The 15,122-nt window shown below is 34.5% G+C and overlaps 1 protein-coding gene across 1 annotated transcript in view; it reads right to left on the reverse strand.

Annotated features, from left to right (window-relative positions):
• The window catches only part of CCDC171 (coiled-coil domain containing 171), a 349,858-nt gene that overhangs the window by 260,911 nt on the left and 73,825 nt on the right, over window positions 1–15,122 (reverse strand). Inside the window, 3 exon segments of the mRNA XM_065879246.1 lie at window positions 5,550–5,688; window positions 10,776–10,936; window positions 14,868–14,960. Of these exon segments, the coding sequence (XP_065735318.1) occupies window positions 5,550–5,688; window positions 10,776–10,936; window positions 14,868–14,960 (393 nt within the window).

Consider the following 15,122-nt stretch of genomic DNA (forward strand, 5'->3'; position numbering starts at 1 on the left):
AGCTTTTAAATTAGTTTAAATATATTTTAAGGCATTACAAAGGAATTCTGAAAAGAACAGAGGAGCATCAGAACCTGCAACCGACATCACATACTTATGCTCCACATCTCACCTTTTTATCTTATCTTCCACCCAGTTACCACATAGGCAGCCCATTTGTAAGGACTCCAGGAGAGCTTGCTCAGCTAAACTGAATTTGATCTGGTTAGCTTTCATAATCATCACCATCTGCAGCTTTTCCTTTGATCATATTGAAGATAACTAATCTCTCTTACCTCTTCATAAAACAGTTTACTATTTTTTTCCCTCCTTGCTCACCTATGCTGCTTCCACGGATGTGAGCATTCTATGATCCCAATTGCTTATGGCATATGATGAACTGTCATCTTCCCTTACACAGCTTTACACTTAGTTTATTTTTCAGAAAATGCTACTGTCCAATCTCAATTTAGGCCCTGACATATAAATATCTCCCTCTATCTCTATCTTTCTCTCTCTCTCTCCTTCTCTCTCTCTCTCTCTCTCACACACACACACACACACACATGCACATACACACACACGCACACTCACATGTGCACACACGCACACAAACACAATACCATTTTATTTTTTCCCAGGTCAAAAATGAGATTTAAATTTTCAAAACTTAAGAATATACATATTAATAAATTTCAAAAAGCTTAATAAAAAAGCTTTATGCCCACATTATAAATTTAGGAAGCCAGTCATATAATGCACATTTAAATACACAAATACAAACATACACACATTTGAGAAATACTATTTAATAGTATTAAATTTTTAGGGACCACTAAGAGAGACAGAAAGTGATTTTTATATTAGCAAAAACAATGCTCATATATAAATACTACTCCTATTATTGGTAAAAAGCAGGAATCAACAAATTTTTAGTAAAAATTCAGAATAGAATTTTTATTAGCCCATTAGTTTTGAATGCCTCCTGCAAAATCAGAAACATGTCCTTCTAAAACAAACCTAACTGATCATTTGATGCAAAAATATTATCAAGAAACTTTTACTTTACCACAAAGCACAGCAATCAAAGCACTTGCCAAAATCCTATCTAATGCTAGCAATCATTATTGTTATATAATCAGTCAAGCCCCCAAAGTATAGGGAAAAAATATACACTTGACCATTTTCAATCACAAGTTCTTTAGAGAATAAAATATTCTTTGAGCAAAACCTCATGAGAACTAGAATTCCGTTTTCAATATGTGGTCTCTCCTAGAGCTGTAACTAAATATTACTGAGTGGCAGAAAAACAAATCTCAAGAAATGATGGACTTAAAAAAATTTCATTGTGGAAAGCACAAAGCAAATCCTAATACCAATTCGAAAATGATAGCTCCCCTGCTTCAAGAGAAGCAGATATAAAAACTGAGAGTAAAAAAAAAAAAACAAAAAAAACCTCACAGTAATGACTAAAAGACCCAACTGGATCTATTGAACCTCTGAAGGGCTTTAATAAGCATGATCACTAAGCAGCTTAAACTTGAAATTTGGTTTTAATTAGTAGTTGATTAAATCATTATTAAACTCATAGAATTTAAAATTAATAGTTCAACTTTAATCAAAACTTTTTAAAGTCAAATTCAATAGTGTATAACATGGAACATGAAACTAATTTTGTTAAATCCTTAGATGTCCTATGTTGAAATTCTATTAATTCTATGATATTAAAAATAATAATATACTACTCATTTGCTAATCATATCTTCTAAATCCACACCTTGAATAGGAGTAATTTCATGAATATAAAAGTACAATTAATGTTGGCTGGGTTTATATTCCTTAAATATAAACAAAAGACTCAACATAACCAGTTTGAACTTTTCCAAAATTATGCTCTATATTTTTATTCTCTCTCTTGAAACAGGGAAGCTATCACTTTGCAACTGGCTTATTGACACTGTGTATATCCTGACCTGGATGATCTCTATGGTTTCTTCCAATTCTGAGAGGCTATGTGACCTTAGGTTATACAATTGCTTTTTTTAAGTCTCAAAACTTCCTGAAGCCTTTGCATATATTAATAATACCTTGATCTCACTAGTAAACCTATAGAGGAAAGTGGCCTTAATTTTCTCTTACAATGCAACATAGAAAATAAAGACCAAGACTTGAATAATGGTCATGAATGTGACCTAAACTAGAAAACAAGTGGTTACCTCAAAGGGAGAGGAAAATTACCTGTAGCTAACTTATGCTTCCCATCTATATTCTATAAAAGCTGACACTATTATGTTCAATAGAAACATAACTGTGGGAAAGACACACTAGGGTACGTAGGATCATAGGATGTCATTAAAACAAAGTTTTATTTCCAAAAACAAAAGGTAAAAGCCTCTCCTTAAGGTATTTTCTCTTCAGTCAAAAACAATTATGAATTCAAAGCAAAAATAACAGACTGTAAGGATGCAGAACTAAAAAAAACTCCATTTTTTATGGTTTAAAATTCTTAATTTGACAGATATCTCTTTGGAGAGAAATTTATAAGATTCCCCTCCCAACTCAAAGGCCACTAACCTACAGAAAAAATAAAAGGAAATAAAGGACTATGTACCCAAAAAATGATTTAAGAAAAGCTACAGATGTTTTTTAATAAAAAATAAAACACTGTACTTACTATTTAAAGTAATAGTATTTTCATTAAATATTTTTAAAATTTCATATTATGGTTGGGTAAAGAGATAGAAAGCAACTGTTCTAAAAAGAATAAAACAGAACAAGTTAAAGGAGAAAGCTAATAATAAGGAAGGATAAAAAGAGGAGGACAAGAAAACAGAAAGATGGAAGAAAATAGGACATAAAGCTAGGACTTTAAGAGAGATGAAAAAACAGAGAGGAACATATAAATAGTTAGGCTGAACCATGTGAACTGTAGATCACTTAGGCTGCAACCTGAATACGTTTCTGAACATCCCAATGACTCTTCCACCAGTCAGAACAATAGTGCTTTATAAGCTGAGTGCCAATGGTCCAAACAAGCAAATGGTGGTTGCTAGTGAGCTACAACTCGCCTATTTCAGACCATCCACCAAATTGTAAAAGTTAAAAAGTAAAAACCTATTGGCACCAAGTAAATTATTTTTAATCACAAAGCACCCTGAATTCAGTGGTGAATTCAGCCAGTCTTCTTTTAACTAGTCATTGGAGTGCTAGGAGACCAGAATCAGGAGGATTCATGCAACTTATATTGGTGACAATGTCTTCACCATTGCATTCTCAGTTATAACTCACTTTCCAAACTGTTTGATTACAGCAAGACCAATACTCAGCTCAATGACTCTGACGTGTTTTTCTCCACCATGATTCACCCTCCTGAACCAGAAGTGAGAAGTGGGATAGCCCATGAAATTTAGGGTAGCACATAACAGTGAACAGGCACTACAGCATGCCACACAGAGAGCTCTAAGCTTTCTAAAATCCCACATCCAAAGAACTCAAACTACAAATTCAACCACAGTGTAAGCAATAATATCAATCCCTTTATCAGAACAAACTAGATATCCTGAGTTAAACGGAGACAGAGTTGAACATTAGAGGATATACCGACATTTGTTACAGGAAAAGAAGGAGCATTTCAGCCAATGTGGTCAAAAATATGAACAACCAAAACAGAAGCAAGAAAGTTATGAAAATATATAATCTGTTTAGGAAGCCAAGAGTACTCTAATGTGGCTGAAGCAAGACAGACAGAGGGCCACCTGTCTGTATATAATACTGGGTCATTTGAAAATGATAAAGAGTTTAAATGTTATCCCATCATTACTTTCTTTGTCATTGTTACCTTTCTAACTCGGCAGCATTGATTTGGCTACCACTTCTTAGTATAACCCTGAGTTTCCATCTTTTTGGACAAGGAAAAGAATATTCATTTTCCTCAGTAACTAACATCGCTAAGAGTTGTGGAATATAATTGAAAGTGAAGTAGCCAAGTCTCTGGGGAAGGTATGTACGTGGAGAACAAGACAAAGAGGAAATAGGGTATTACTATAAACTTTATGCCCTCCCTCTTGGGGTTCCGAGCAAACTGCAGAGTAGGAGTATGTGCATCAACCAAATAAATCCATCCAACAAATGTCTACTGAGGCAAGTACTACTGTGGAATCTTGGCATGTAAAATGAAGTTAGCCTCAATGCACTCTCAATCTCTTGGCAGAGATAACACACATCAGATTTTGGTGTTATGATACAGATGCTAAACTAAGGAAACACAAAGCTGGGAGGGGGCAGAATTCTGAATTTAGGTGGATGAAAAAGTAGCAAAAGATGGAACCATAGAAAGCGTCACAGACTGCAAAATTTCAGAGCTGACCATCACAGGATAATATAGGAATTTGTTAAGAGAATGAGCATTTCAGTCAACATGGGTCAAAAAATAGTCTGAACAAACGTAAGACACTGTGAAGATATATAATGTGTTTACGAAGCTGAGAGTACTTTACTGTGGCTGGAGCAAGACAAAGAGAGGGCAACGGCAATAGAAGAAGCTGGAAAAGTTAACATAGAGCCACAAAGAAAATGGCCTTGGATTACATGACATGAAGTTGGACTTTATTCTGAAAGCCACAGGGAGACATTAATTGCTTTTTAATGAATGGAGGGTGACAAGAGCAGATCAATACTTTAGAAAGATAAATTTGGTGATGGTGTGAAGGCTCGATTATTGGGGAATGGAGACAGAGTGATCAGGTTCAAAATGATTATAAAAGGGAGTCTTTGGGGCTTCCCTGGTAGCACACCGCAACGAAGAATAGTCCCCGCTCGCCACAACTAGAGAAAGCCTGAGCGCAGCAACAAAGACCCAACACAGCCAAAAATAAATTTAAAAAATAAAAATAGGGCTTCCCCGGTGGCGCAGCGGTTAAGAATCCACCTGCCAATGCAGGGGACACGGGTTCGAGCCCTGGTCCAGGAAGATCCCACGTGCCACAGAGCAACTAAGCCCATGAGCCACAACTGCTGAGCCCGCGTATCACAACGACTGAAGCCTGCGCGCCTAGAGCCCGTGTTCCCCAACAAGAGAAGCCACCGCAGTGAGAAGCCCGCACACCACAACGAAGAGCCCCAGCTCGCCACAACCAGAGAAAAGCCCACGCACAGCAATGAAGACCCAACGCAGCCAAAAATAAAATAAATTTATTTTTTAAAAAAGCGGGGGGAGTCTTTGAAATCATTAGATCTACCGATTATAAACCCTAACCCCACCTCCATCTAGGTAACATTGTTTTATGCACTTAAAAAAAAAAAAGAAAAACACCTGAATCAGTTTGAAAACCCTCTGTAATTCAGACTTTCCACTAATTCATTTAGTTTTCTCAATTATTCCAAAGAACAGAGGTTTTATTATGTATAGCTTTGTTGTAAACAGTGTCTCCAGTTTTGAAATTTTATATCAATGCCACTAAAATTACTTTCATACAATTATCTCATGGCATGTAGTGAGAAAAAAAAAACCGTTAAACATCCAATTTGACCCAATAAAGTAACTGCCATAGGGTTTTCTTTTTTATCCTTACCATTACAAGTTCTTCCTGTAATTCACTGCAACTTTTTTCATTATACTGGAGTCTCTTTGAAAGGTCTATAATTACTTTCTTCTGTTCCTCGATTTCTTCATTTAGTTTCTTGTTTTTGGAGAAATACTCTCTCTCTAATCTGAAAAGTTAAAGTGTCAGAGCAGGTTTTTCAAATATGCTTTTATCAGGTCCTATTATACAACTTTAACACAAGTCGCAGAGGTATTATATATGATGGTTTCATGCCCAGAGGTTTTAAAGGTCACTTCTCATTTTTTCAAATAGAAAGAATTGTACATTCTTAAATGAAAGACTCTGAAGGAATAATAGTTGAGGCCAATAGATAACATGTAGAGGTGGAAGTTGAAAAAGTGGCATAATATGCATGTTATCTAGAAATACAAAGTTAAATATCAGAAGAAACAGCTATAAGAATTAAAATTGGTTGCTTCAAAGGAGCAGAAACTGGTCGTAGAAAGCAATGGGGTACCAAAATGTGGTTTTTCATGAGCTTAAAAGCACTATTTTACTTTTTAGATTATGTACAAGTGCTAACTTTATTAAAATCAAATTTTAATTTAAAAATTAGTAATCAGCAAATATAAAATTAAATGCACCTGGTATTTGGTGTATTTTATAAATAAAGTCCAAGTTGAGTCCAGTGAAATGGTGAACAGCCCTTGCTGTCAGTAATCTCATGCACAACCCAAAAAAGTTGGCTCCTATACTTCTGCCAACAGCCCCACCCAAAGGGAATGAGTAGGGCGGGAGTAAACTGAAGGTTCAAGGAGCCCCAGTCTCTCTGAATCCAACAAAGAAGAGTCAGGACTTGACAGATGGAGGATTTTAGGCAAGAAAGGAAAGGGAGAAGAAGGAAACTTGTACTTAAGAGCCGTTCTTTCCTACTGGATTCCCATTTTGTTGTTGTTGTTGTTGTTTAAGAGTTTAGCTAAGAATTTGACAACAGTACAGCTGTTTTAAAAAATAGCCATCTTCAGGCTATCTTTTACCAAGAATATAAACAATAATAGTGCCACAAGTTATAATACTGGGTTGGCTAAAAAGTTCATTCAGTTTTTTCAGTAATTTGGCTCTAGTACACCTTAGTTGTCTTTACCTTCATTCAAAACAATTTTGTTAGACTATATTGTGACAGCTGTCATATCAGCGTGCATTTAAAAAAACATCAAATTTGTTGAATTTTTGTGTAGCCATTTGGATATTGAAGATGGAAGAAAAAAGCAAATTTTTGGCATATTATGCTTTATTATTTCAAGAAAGGTAAAAACGCAACTGAAACACAAAAAAAAGATTTGCACAGTGTATGGAGAAGGTGCTGTGACTGATCGAACGTGTCAAAAGTGGTTTGCGAAGTTTTGTGCTGGAGATTTCTCGCTGAATGATGCTCCACGGTCGGGTAGACCAGTTGAAGTTGATAGTGATCAAATCGAGACATTAACTGAGAACAATCAATGTTATACCACGTGGGAGACAGCCGACATACTCAAAATATCCTAATCAAGCACTGAAAATCATTTGCACCAGCTTGGTTACGTTAATCGCTTTGATGTTTGAGTTCCACATAAGTTAAGTGAAAAAAACCTTTATGACCGTATTTCCCCACGTGATTCTCTACTGAAGCGTAACAAAAATGTTCCGTTTTTAAAACAAATTGTGACAGGTGATGAAAAGTGTACAATAATGTGGAACGGAAGAGATCGTGGAGCAAGCGAAATGAACCACCACCAACCACACCAAAGGTCGGTCTTCATCCAAAGAAGGTGATGTTGTGTATACAGTGGGATTGGAAGGGAGTGAAAACCAAACAATTAATTCCAACAAGTACTGCTCTCAATTAGACCAACTGAAAGTGGCACTCGACGAAAAGCAACCGGAATTAGTCAACAGAAAACACATAATCTTCCATCAGGATAACGCAAGACTGCATGTTTCTTTGATGATCAAGCAAAAACTGTTACAGGTTGGCTGGGAAGTTCTGATTCACCCGCCATATTCACCAGACATTGCACCTTCGGATTTCCATTGATTTCGGTCTTTACAAAATTCTCTTAATGGAAAAAATTTCAATTCCCTGGAAGACTGTAAAAGGCACCTGGAACAGTTCTCTGCTCAAAAAGATAAAAAGTTTTGGGAAGATGGAATTATGAAGTTGCCTGAAAAATGGCAGAAGGTAGTGGAACAAAATGGTGAATACATTGTTCAATAAAGTTCTTGGTGAAAATAAAAAATGTGTCTTTTATTTTTACTTAAAAACCAAAGGAACTTTTTGGCCAACCCAGTACTTTTGTACTTCTTTTTATACTTTTGGTTGATGTATTTAGAAAAATAAAGAAGTCCCTAAATACTGAATGTAATAAAATAAATAAATTTAGATTCAGTCTGTTCAGTATCATATCCTTGACTAGCATTATTTTAAACTAAATTTAAACTTAAACTAGATGTAAGGATTATCAGGATCTTCTCCCTACCATTGCCCAACAATCAGTTAGTTACAACAGCTAATGAAGACCTGACACATTGAAGGGAATTCCCTGGTGGTCCAGTGGTTAGGTCTCTGTGCTTTCACTGCCAAGGGCACAGGTTCGATCCCTGGTGGGGGAATTAAGATCCCACAAGCCACTCAGTGCGGCCAAAAATTTCAAGTATAAAAAAAATTACTGAAAAAGTTTAGTTTTATACTGTAAGTTTTCAATGGAAAACAATTTATAACTAAGAAAATTTAATTAGAGGAATATAGAGAATATATATTCTTTCTAAAATTATACATTATATGTATTCGTTAAAATAGCCTGTTATTCAAATTCTTAGCTGAGTTCTTCAAAAGATATGTTTAATATATAATAATTTTACTTATTATATTATTATATGTAATATTTAATATATAATAATATATTATATATACATATATTCCATCTAATATATATGTATACATATGTATATTCCATCTACATATGTATACATATATATTCCACTGAAAATAGTTTCATGCAGGAATATTCACTGTTTTGAAACTGTTGGCCAAAATTAAAACTCTAAAATACACACACAGCTTTTTCCTCCTGCCTTTTAATGAGATCCTGCCTAGATCTACCTGGAAGGAAACAGAAGTTTAAAACCCTTAACCACCTGCAAGGTTCAGGCAGCATTTCCTCTATAACCTCGTTATCACCAACTGCTAAATCAGATCTATCCAAAAGGTAAAACAATGTCTCCTACCCCAAAACTCACTGCTCTCAGAGTTGTAAATTAAAGGTATTATTTACCTTAAAGACCTATAATATCAATTCTCCTTTTGAAATACATTATCCAAAACTTAGAACTACTTTGAAAAATTAATACTTGAGAGTTTGTGACTCTAAAAGATTTTAAAGACGATTCTGAAAAAGAATCAGACGTATAGGTAGAAAATGAAATAATTTATCCAATCATCCCTCATGTCATATCAGTCCTTCTCATACCACTGATAAATGGAAAGGAAGTGGCTGTCGTATGACATACAATGACAAGAAGGAGGGGATGGGGGAGAGAAGTCACAGAAACTATCAATGAGTCGTGGACTTTAATTACTACTTAATTTTTACTGTTTCTTGTTTATTTATTAATATTATTAGTAACTTTTATTATAGCACAGTTATATAGGGATGAAGAACAGATAAAGGACATTATATTAAAGCATTTAGGATTGTCAGCTGGTGCTTAGCTGTAATACATAATTAATATTTAGAACTGTTAGTTTGTGTTTATTGGAATACAAAACTTGAGTAAAATTTTTCAAGCACCAAAACACAAATAATAGCAAAACAAACATAAGGAAAAAATTTGCTCTGGAGTCCAATTTTTAAAGTGCATAGGTTAAAATCTTAGAGCTTAAACGTTAGCAATTATCTTAGAATTCCTCTAATCCAACCTTTGCAGAGCTCTCTTCTTCGGTATCCATGACAAAGAATCATCTACCCCCTGTTTCGAACTTTCCAAGGCAGAGAGTTCACTAGTTCCCCAAAGAAGCCTATTATTTCACCGCTGGAAAGCTTTAATTGTTGGGAGTACAGTCTGACTTCTTACAGTTTCACTAGTAGGTCATAATCATTACCTCAAAGCAACAGTAAAGAAGCCTGTACTATATGCTACATAAAGGCCCTTCAAACATATTTATATATAAATGTGCAGATTCAAGATATGATTCAAAGGAAATAAAGGAGCATAAGTCCTTAGAATAATGTTCACAGAATGTCATTTAAGTCATTCTGGAGGAAGCAAGAAAATTCAGTTAAGAATTACTCATTTAATGTATTATAAGCATTACTAATAAAGGTAATCACAGTTAAAGAGTTTTAAATTTTTTCAAACTTGTCTTTCAAGTGCCATCTTTATAATTCCTGCCATACAACTCTAAATAATACTTTTCTTTAAATTAACTCACATCGTAAGTTAAATGAAGTATTTTAAAAGGAAACTATATTATAACTGTAAATGGAAAACTACTATCTGTCATAAATAAACATTAAAAATAAATACATAACTCTAATATATCAACCTATTATCATGTCATGTACCAATGGTGGTACACATTTCATCCTCTGAGAGGAAATGGTTTAAAATGTCTACTATTGACTTATTTTTGGAAGCATACTAAATAGCTATAAACTTCTTAAAAAATTTCACAGAACTTTTCAGATGATAGACATTTGAACTGGAAAAGGTTAAAATCAATAGGAGTCAGAAAGATCCTGACTCTACACTTAGCTGTGTGTCCTTACCCTCGTTAGGCCTCAATTTTCACATCTGTAGAACAGGGATAAAAAAAGAGTAGCTACCTCATAGGGTGTTAGAAATTAAATAAAACCATGCAATGCTAGGTATGAAGTGAGCCACATACATGATAGCCCCAGTAGCAGTATTATTCCTACTATTATTTCTACAGTTTACGAATATCTCAAACATTACCCATCTCCCACATAGCCCATTTTAGGTGGCCTAGAAGTCAAGGCCTTAAAGATACTACAACAGTAAATATAAAATATATTAATATATTTACTTTCTAGTATAAGAAAGTATTTCTGCATTTCTGAGACTCCTTGGAATTGCCATGATACTTCAAAATCCAACAGAGCATTTCCATATTTACCTAGTACTACACATTCATACTCATGTAGATTTCATAAACTCTTAATATTAATTTAGAGAGTTTTACAGTATAACACTTACATATTTAGTTTTGCAAAGCTCTCTTGTGCATTATGCTTTTCTCGTTCATATGCACTTTCAACTTCTTTGAATTCATTCTTGATCATTTCCAAATCAGCAACAGCTTCTGCTTGGCTGGCCTTTTCTACCTGCAAAGCTCCTTCAAGGTCTCGAATCCGTAACTACCAGATGACAGAAAAGTAATTAAAGCAAGAAAGGAAACACTAGCACCAATCTCAAATTGAGTAGAATACTTTATCAAACAGCAGATTATCATTCATCCAAACAAGTCTTTCTTTCTGTTTTTGGTTTAAAAAAGGAAAATAAGCAAAGGGCAGTTTATTCCCTTTCTCAACATGTGTAATGGAAGAGAAGAGTGGAAGACTACAGACTCAACTGTGCTATGAAAAGGGACAGGCGGATACAATATAATGCGTCCCATCAAAGTGCCTAATTTTGATCTACTAACCCCATTTGGACATTTTTTTTATAAACATAATAAATTAAGTGGTTTTTGAAAACTAGAGGGAAGTATCCTTCCTCTCTTTTGAGAAACATTATTATATGAACATCTTTATAAGCCTAACAAAGTTAACAGATCTTTTTATTCCTGGAGATTTCTTACTGTAGAAAAGCAAAATTTTTATTATCAAATAATACTATTGGGCTTCCCTGGTGGCGCAGTGGTTGAGAGTCCGCCTGCTGATGCAGGGGACACGGGTTCATGCCCTGGTCTGGGAAGATCCCACATACCGCAGAGCGGCTGGGCCCGTGAGCCATGGCTGCTGAGCCTGCGCGTCCGGAGCCTGTGCTCCGCAACGGGAGAGGCCACAACAGTGAGAGGCCCGCATAGCGCAAAAAAAAAAAAAAAAAAAAAAATCAAATAATACTATTTGACTAAAATATTTATGGGTGTAGTAATATGATATCTAGGATTTGCTTCAAAATAATCTGGGGGTGGTGGAGTAGAAGAGTGCTAATATTATAGATAAAACACAATTGTCCTGTGAGATAAGTCTTGAAGCTGAATGATGGGTACACGGGGAGTCCATTCTACTATTCTCTCTACTTTTGCATGTACTTGAAATTTTACACAACAAGACATTTTAAAAACTAGATTCCCTGTATACGCCAACAGTAGAATAGATAAAGTGCATATCCATAAAAGAATAATTTGTAGCTATAAAAAGGCTACAAAATAACTTTTGAAAAGCAAGTTGTCTACATGGTTCTCTGTGTAGTTAATACATATTGGGAGAAGCAGAGTCCAGATTATTGTATGTGGTATGCTATATTTTAGGTAAACAAGTGGAAAAAATAAGGATAGACAGCAGGAAAGAGAGAACAATAGGAGAGACAAGAGTGAAAGCAAGAGTTCTCGATCGCCTCAATTTTGTTTTAATTTTTGAACTATGTGAATATTTTATCTTTTTAGAAAATTAAGTTAAGAATAAAAAAATAGCTCGCTAAAGCTCACAAAAGGAGGGCGGTAGGAAAAAAATGCTTCACACTAGATAGAAAATGGGGCTTTAGAACCGTAAGTCTCAGGTTTGAGTCGCAGCTCTACAAATCAACTTATATGCCCTTGGGCATATTAAACTCCAAAAGCCTGAGGTTCCTCATCTGTAAACAGTAAATACTAACAATAACAATAATAATAATAATATACAGACTCTACAGGGTGGCTACAAAGATCTAATGAGACAACATTTATTTAATATTAATATGTATTTAACATTAAATGTAAATATATAATAACTATTTAATAAGTGTTTAGATAAATATATATTAGGCACTTAATATGTGCCAGGCAATGTAGTGCTCGCGGTATATACAATCATCATGAAAATATACAGTCTCAGCTCTTGTTAGGAAAGGATAGACCATGAGAGAATATAGGCAAGTGCTTCCTGTCACAGAAGCAGGCCCAAAGGGCCATGAAATCAGAAAAAATCTATGAACTCTGTGTGACACAAGCTTCCCAGGAATGGCAAAACATAACCTGAGTTAGGAAAAAGGAACTCACCAAAAAATGAAGCGTAGGAAATATGAAAATGTTTCATAAATTAATCCATACAAATAGTAATCACCAGAATTATTTCTAATTATCCAAAACTATTTTGGATTAATTGAAACACCTATTCTCTTACACTAAAGTAAGGAAGTAGAATAGATATGTAGATACAATACAACTTTGTACATTTTCAAATTTGGTCTTTTAAACTATTTTTCTTTGTTGTTATTATGTCTAAACCCAGTGTACAAGTAAAAATTAATAAGTCTAGGAAACATTTTCTTCTATCTACATTGGTATGTTCTTTCAGAAACTATGCACATTCAATCACAAATGATAAACCAATCCAACTGAAAGAAAACTAGACAAACAATTCCAAGTCACTCTTCTGAATCTACTTTCTCATTTTTATGACATAGCATCCAAACAAATTTAATAACAGAATACTTCAAACATATTTTTAACTCCCATTTATAGTAAGATGGTGATTAATTACAACTCAGTAGTCTCATTTGCTTTTAAACTAGTCTGAAACTGAATTTTACTGGGTGTACCTCACTAAAAATATTTGTCAATATTTATAGATCTATGATTCAAATACACACTTTTGCTTTTTTCCTAAGTTATAGCACTAAGTTGGGTATCAAATATTAATTTTTAATTATATGAGTAAAAAATACACATGTAACATTTTCATTTTTATACCTATTAACTATATATTCCCAGTGATATAACTACAATGAAAAACTTAATTTTGAATTCTACTTCTTGCATGAATTTAAAACTTCAGCCTTATTGCCTGTTAATGCCATTTTGGGTAATCCAATCATTTTTTTCTAAAAAAAAAAACAAAAACAAAAAAGCTTAACTAAAAAAAAAAAAACCTTAACTTACACAAATTTGCTTTACATATACATGCACTCAAATACATGGGTCTGACCACCTAGAGGGGTGGGATAGGGAGGGTGGGAGGGAGGGAGATGCAAGAGGGAAGAGATATGGGGACATATGTATATGTATAACTGATTCACTTTGTTATAAAGCAGAAACTGACACACCATTGTAAAGCAATTATACTCTAATAAAGATGTTAAAAAAAAATACATGGGTCTGAGAATTTTGCAGGTAAAAGGCATTTCATTAAAGATAAAAGTAAAAAAACAATTATTTTAAAATTCTTACAAAGTTAGTTGCATCCTAGTTAAGACCTGTTTAAATAATAAAACTCTGCAAATTCTATTAATTAATTTTTAATATAGGGGAAAAGTCTAAGTCTTTTTTAAAAAACCAAATTAAATTATGGACTTGGACTTATGGAACTTTATGTAAAACTATTTACAACAAAGGCTGAGGGTCAGACTTGGTCCACGACAGTAGTTTGCCAACCCCCAGTTAAAATGCCTTTGCTAACCTTAGGAGTTCCTTCTCATTCTCTAAGCCCTAGGGAAAAAGACGCTTTCCTTAGGATGCCTTCATTCAGTTCCCCTCTCAGATTTAATCCTTCTCTTTATTACGCTCCCATAGTACTTTAGTATTTAATATTTCTACCTATACACCAACATATATAGGTACACAGTATCTCTGGTAATGGAATTTTGAGTCCCAAAAGGAGCTCATTCACCTTTATGCCTTCAGCTCTTAATATAGTGACAGGTGATATGCACAGGATATGCACTCAATCAATGAAGGTGCAGATTTTAAAATGTTTTCAGAAAGAAATTCATCCCAAGGTTGTTGATAAGAAGAACACTCTGATCAGCAGATCTTCCTGTAACGCGCCAGATGGCAAACACATTGGACTTTGCAGAACGTGAGGTCTCTGTCGCAGCTACTCCACTTTGCCAAGGTAGCACAAAAGCCACCACGGACAAGATAAAACTTCATAAGCACGCTCAGTGGGTAAGATTCAGCCTGTGGGGTGTAGTGTGCCAGCTCCTCTCTAATAAAGACTATCTTCAACTATACCATTATAGTAAATAGAATAACGCGTGTCTTAACTACACGCTACCTGCTCTAAACGCACACCTTAGTTCTCTGAACATAATGCTGTTTTTCCCAGCTTAATAAAATCCATTAAAAAAATGTTGTTCACATTTTACCTGAATAATTTCAGAATTAAATTTCGATTCCAAATGTGCTGCTCTCTCTGCTTCAACATCTTCTTCTAATTTCCTCACTCTTAGAGTAGTTGCCTGAAAACATTAAGTTTAAACATTGGAATTTAAATTGAATATAGGCCACTATATTGTAATTAACACTTTGGATTACTATAGCCTCATTTTTTCATTTGCAAGAGTATAAAAGTCATGTTGCAAAAATAATGCTCGGGAATAATGCTCCAGAGCTTGTTTTCT

The sequence above is a fragment of the Phocoena phocoena genome, chromosome 6 (genome assembly GCF_963924675.1).
Source record: "Phocoena phocoena chromosome 6, mPhoPho1.1, whole genome shotgun sequence".
Classification (NCBI taxonomy): Eukaryota; Metazoa; Chordata; class Mammalia; order Artiodactyla; family Phocoenidae; genus Phocoena; species Phocoena phocoena.